At 40.8% G+C, this 5662-nt stretch overlaps 1 protein-coding gene across 1 annotated transcript; it reads right to left on the bottom strand.

The window, feature by feature from the left end:
- Positions 1 to 1074: 1074 nt before the first annotated feature.
- On the bottom strand, positions 1075 to 4301 carry gdf15 (Growth differentiation factor-15). The gene is made up of 2 exons (XM_066696325.1): positions 3971 to 4301; positions 1075 to 3154 (listed from the first exon to the last, which is right to left on the bottom strand). The coding sequence occupies exons 1-2, from the start codon at positions 4287 to 4289 to the stop codon at positions 2358 to 2360; spliced, it is 1116 nt and encodes a 371-aa protein (XP_066552422.1). The 5' UTR covers positions 4290 to 4301; the 3' UTR covers positions 1075 to 2357.
- Between the last annotated feature and the right edge of the window lie 1361 nt (positions 4302 to 5662).

Below are 5662 nucleotides of genomic sequence, written 5' to 3'. Positions count from 1 at the left end.
GTGGTAGTTCATTTGACTTATTCTGAGTATATGACTAATTATTATTAATTGTAGTAGTAGTTGTTAGTAGATGTTGTAGTAGCAATAATATTAGCAGCAACTATTTGTTACTACTAGTATAGACATGTCTATTGTTATCAATCTCTCAATTTTCTCTCTACTTTCACTTGAAGTGAAAGTGAAGCAGGGAAGTTCTGCCTTAGCCAAATGAACATTGATACAAGGTGTAGGAGTCACGGTTTCAGTTACAAGGAAGGGGAAATGTGCTATCTGTTCTGTGATGACACAATATCTGCTCCCCCAAAATGCTGCTTGCATACAATACAAGATCAACTGATGACAATACGAAAAAAAATATACCAAATCGCTACCAATATTGCTTTTGCGGTTTCGCGTAATACTTTACAGAGTGTCTGCCTGAAGATCAGCCCAACATACATATGCTGTTCTCCTCTGTTTATTTAACAATTTGTTTTACATAGAAATTAAGGGCCAAGTGAGTCATCTTACAAGTTAGTCAACTTCTGTTGTTTCCACAGAACTGGAGAGGACAGAGCGTGCAGACTCATCCATCTCGCAAGCAACATCGCCCATTTTTCAGGGTGTACCATTGGAATTAAGCAAGTCCGCAAGGGTGGAAGTGTCTTTTGTGAAAAAACAGTGGGTAAAAGTTCATGGTTGTGAGTGTTTTCAATCAGTGAATTTTAAGAGCAACATCCAGACTTCATTTCCCATTGTAGAGTACCTCGGATTTTAACTGCTATCACAGGTACACCTCTAAGGTCCAACCTTCAATGAGCATCAGACTCCCTGGGCTTATAGGCTGGGTCTTCATTGTGAAACATTTGTAAACTCTGGAGAACCCAATGAAGGATTCTGCGACAAGCTCAGATACTCAACAAGACCTGTATCATACCCACTTCTGGAACTCTCCATGTGGTGCTGACATTCAGTGATTTCATGAATTAATTGTTATGTCCACACAGCACGAGAAACAAATACTGCCTTAATGCATTTTTTTTAAAACAACATCTTTTTATTACAAAAATAAAGCACAATATGTTTAGCTTTACAAATAAGAACAGCATACATTTGGTATAAAAACACAGGATACAAACATTTTCGCTTTTCCTATAAATAATCAATAAATTACAATAAATTACATTGATATAAAATGTTTTATTTTGTTGTCAAGTTATTGCATATCATTGTGAACTGGCGCTCCCCAAAATCATGCATCTCTTTAATCCAAAGCTTGCTGAAGATTAAGAACATAATTATTTAAGAGGTCAGGGTGGAACATAAACCAAAAGCACTGACGTTTGGGGTACCACGATGTAAACAAATACTGTTTTATCCCATCTATCAGTGAACAATATCCCTGACTTAAATATACAGTGACAGCACCTTCTTAAAACAATTGAAGGCATTTTTCAATTCCCCACGAAACTTGAGTTTTTAACTTTCCTTATTAGATACTTCTCCTTCACCTTTCCCCTGACATCTATGGATTGAAAACTAGGCACCAGTTCTACTTGATATTAAATACAACACACCAATAAATAAGTAAATAAATAGGCTTGTGATTTGTTCTGAAGAACGTGCCTTGTCTGTTAGTGGTCAGGAATTGAACCATTGCACTCAAAATGTACTGCAATGCGTCAGAATGGAGTTCTCCTCCGCGTGAAGCAGACAGAAGGGTTGCAGTAGGAGGTCAAGTAAAGATCGCTGCCAAAAGGAAATAATTTTTCATGCATCATACGGAAACTAAATGAACATGGGCTCTTTTGTATTAGTTGCTAGGACAACCTGTTTGATCAGAGCTCGATATTATTTACCTGTGTGGAAAATAATTATAGTGCTTATTGTGCTTGTATTTCTCCATACGTTTGTCTGCAAAAATCTGCATACAAAGTGACGGCTGCTGCAGCATCATAGGTGGCAATCAAAAGACATTCAAATGAATTCCTGTCTTTTCATGCAGGCTTAAAAGACTATCCACTAAGTATTCTTCAGTTAATATCGACTATAATATTTCAAGGCAGTTGGGGTAACTTCAAAAGGTACTTAAAAGGATACACAAATCAGCAATACATTTAAAGTTTTTAAGTCATGCATATCAATAGTGCAGGTTCTGACGGTCACACAGAAAACGCAGTTCTTATGCAACTGTTTTGTCTGTCCTATGTACTTTTATTCTGATTGAACCGCAGGCAAAACATTCACACCCTGTGAAAATTAAAGCATCTATAACTGAAGGGGGTTGCAATACTGTCCACGGTAAATAAATACATACATACAAAATAAAATTAGGATGTAACAACTTGGTTACTCTTTCTCGTAGCTGAAAAGAACACTCAGGCGCAGTGGCACTTGCTGACCACCATGTCCTCAAAGGGGGAGAGTGTTGGTTTGCCCTCGCTATCGTAATGCATGAGGATCATAGGCTTGTAGGCTGCAGGAACACAGCAGGGGGGCGGAGTGGCCCCGTTGGAGATGTGGTGCATCCGTGCTTTAATCTGAGCATGCATGCTGGCCGGCTTGTAGTTGTGGGGGCAGGAGCCATCGCAGAAGTACATGGTGAACGTCTCGGGGGCCAGCACCCAGTCTGACCAACCAATCTCCTTGAAGGAGACCCTGAGCGACTTCCGGCAGCACCTGCTCTCATCCTGTTGGCAGTCCTCCTCAGCCGAGCGCTTGGTCCTCCCCTTCCCTCCCATCTTGTCCTCCTCCCTGGGTCCCAGCTCCAGGACAATCTGGGGAGTCTGCCTGGGAGACCAAGTGACCAGTTCCACTTCAAGCTCCCAAGTCTCCTGGGAAGAGGATCTCCATTCTTCCACCACACCTCTGATGTCCACTCTGATGTTTTCGGAGTCCAGGACTTTGGAAGCTACCAGGATGGCCCCCTCCCCTGGGCAACCCCTCTCCATACTGCAGGGCTGGTAGACGTTGACTTGCGTCTCATTTGCCACCCCCTCGATTTTGGCTTCTTCTCGTAAGTGTTCATAAAGTTTCAGCTCAGCCCGAACCAGGCTTAACTCATTTCTGATCAGATCGGTCCGGTGGAAGAGCACTCTGAAACGCTGGCTGACCTGAGTGCCCTGCTTTTGCTCTGTTTTCATATGGAGTGGCTGGACTGCAGGGAAATAGAAACAAAGGAAGGGGATGTTAGTATTAAAAGTTGTTAATTAAGAGCCATCACTTCTTCTGAACTTTCCTGCCTTCCTTTACAGAGTGTTTTTTGGTTCCAGTCTCAGGCAGTAAGACTCATCATGTACAGTTGCTCTTAAGTTTCTAACCACACTAATTCATACAATGGCAAGTTGTGAAGTCCTGGAATGTCCTGAGGCTTTCTTTTAAAACTCTGGTCTTTCCAGATAAGGTAAATCCACATGGACTGAATCAGCCTACAATTATGAGGCAATAGTTTACCCTTTTCAAGCATTTGAGAGTTCAACAAAATCACGTGAAAGGCATTTCACCCAAATGAGTATTAAAACAAATTTGCTTTTGAGGATCATGTGACACATCAGTATTTGCTGTGCAAATTCGCATACAATGACAGCAGTAGTAGCTACAAGCTTTTTATTAATGGGACATGAAGCACATGCTGACTTTTTATATCCATCTCTCACACATTTAAATCTACATATACACAGTAAGTGTGATAAAGCAGAAACACGCTTTTCTCATCTTTGCCCAGTTTAGCATGATGTTTATTTCAAATAATCTTCTAGACATGCTAGAATGATTAAAAACAACCCATACTAAGAAGAAGCCAAACTCAGAACTTTTCTCAACAACCACAATAAAAAGGGAAAATAAATACCACTAATGTAAACAGCCTTCAAAACCTAATTTAAAGTCTTAATGCGAAAATTAACAGTTTTTTGGATGCTGTACCATAATTTAAAATGTCAGCTTGCTTACACATTGCTATATTCATTAATTGATTTGTGTCTCAACTCACCCACAGCTGGCAGTAGAATGGTTGAGTTCTGAGCAGACGGATACCGGTCTGTGGCCAGGCTTGAGTTCCTCCACAATCTTTCACTTTCCTCCTTGTAGACCCAATACATCCTCCTCAGCTCTTCCCTCGTTGCCCTTTCCCTCGGCACTGGTGGAGCATCCAGCCCCAAAGAGTCCAGGATCCCTTTTTTGACAGCTTCCAACTGCAGTGCCTCCCGTGTCGGCACCAGAGATGGTCTGGTATGCTCTTGGGCCGAACAAAACAACACGACACAGGGGATGAAGAAACCCAGATGCCCAGCTCTCCGCAGTAAGTGCATGACAAGCTGATGTGATGAATGGGATACTTCGAATTCAGTGGAAAAACCTATGAATGGAATTCCTACAAGGCCGGCTGTCACTTATATTGCAGGCCCTGGCAGGCCACGCCTCTCCTCTGAGGACTTGAGCCTGCATCACTTGTTTAGAGAGTTTAGAGAGGGCATGTCCCTTGGAAGTTGTTATGGAATACCCACATATCAGAGTTCCTGGAAGAGCTGTAACCTTTTACAGCTCCAAATAAGTGGAGAACTGTTTATGGAATGTATACTGTAGTTTGTTTCATTTTATCATCAGGGACTTGGGCCCATCTTTGCTAGAAGATAACATTGTCCAAAACAGTTATCCCTCCCTTTCAAAGTGAATTGGCTCTATTTCCTTCAGTCTACATCTTAAAAGTTATTAAGCAACACCCTGTCTGTGAGTGGCGAAGATATTCTAATTCTCCTTCACTTACATATATCTTGGTATATCTGGAATTTGAGGGATTTCTCCTGACAGATTTATACACAAAGATCTAATATTGGTAGATCTGTTTCAAAAGCTTTTTCCAGAAGACATAATATAACTAAAAGGGAAAAAACATGTGGCCTAATGAATCAACTTATTTTGTAGGTAGAAATTCGGGCTAAATCTGGCTAAAGTCAGCAAAAGCACTTGTCTCACCCCACCCCACCCCAAATGCTGTTTCCTAGTCTTTAAAATTGGGAACACAGAATAAAGGTTTTATTGGTACGTACACAGCGATAAACCAGAGTTTTTTATGGTTATTTATAATAGTTCTCCTTCATTTGATGTCCGATCACATTCCGGACATATCATGACACATTTCTCTACTTTCTTGTTTGTTTCCTGTCATACTTTAATACATTTGTTTTCTCTGTCACTAATACACTGCATTTCTTTCATTTTCTTATCTCAGAAGGAGTCTGTCCAGGCTTACCCAGTACCTGCTATTAAGTCTCGAGTTAATGTCCCACCTGAATAATTTTTCCTTGGCTTCTCTGATGATGTAACACTTCAAAGATATTTCTCTGTATGCCCTACAATGCTGCAGATCATGTGCTTTGAGGCTTGTGGTTCACTTCCTTTCCGAGACTTATTTCAGTCAAGTGCCACAGGTATGATTCATAATGAATGAACTCTGAGACTCACATTCCAAACACATTTCTAAAGGGCAGGTATCAACCCTACTTAATATTGTTAGCACTATAAAAGGCAGCTGCTATTTGTAGAACTCCTAATGGGCAATTGTATTTATTTATTTTAGATACAGTACAGATCACTATCACAACCATCACGTCATTCTATTTAATACCCATTAGGTTGTGGCAATGTCACCTCTCTCTTACGCATTGTTAAACGGCCTCCCGGC

This window comes from Amia ocellicauda, chromosome 22, assembly GCF_036373705.1.
Source record: "Amia ocellicauda isolate fAmiCal2 chromosome 22, fAmiCal2.hap1, whole genome shotgun sequence".
Lineage (NCBI taxonomy): Eukaryota > Metazoa > Chordata > Actinopteri > Amiiformes > Amiidae > Amia > Amia ocellicauda.
Note: the sequence above shows the minus strand (reverse complement) of the source record. Positions and strands in the feature narration are given on the sequence as shown.

Bases quoted from the DNA above. Each gene is read 5' to 3' on its own strand.
- gdf15 (XM_066696325.1), bottom strand. From the start codon at position 4,289: ATGCACTTACTGCGGAGAGCTGGGCATCTGGGTTTCTTCATCCCCTGT. The intron at 3,155-3,970 runs GTGAGTTGAGAC...TCCCCTTCCTTT, and splicing joins CATTCTACTGCCAGCTGTGG to GTTTCTATTTCCCTGCAGTC.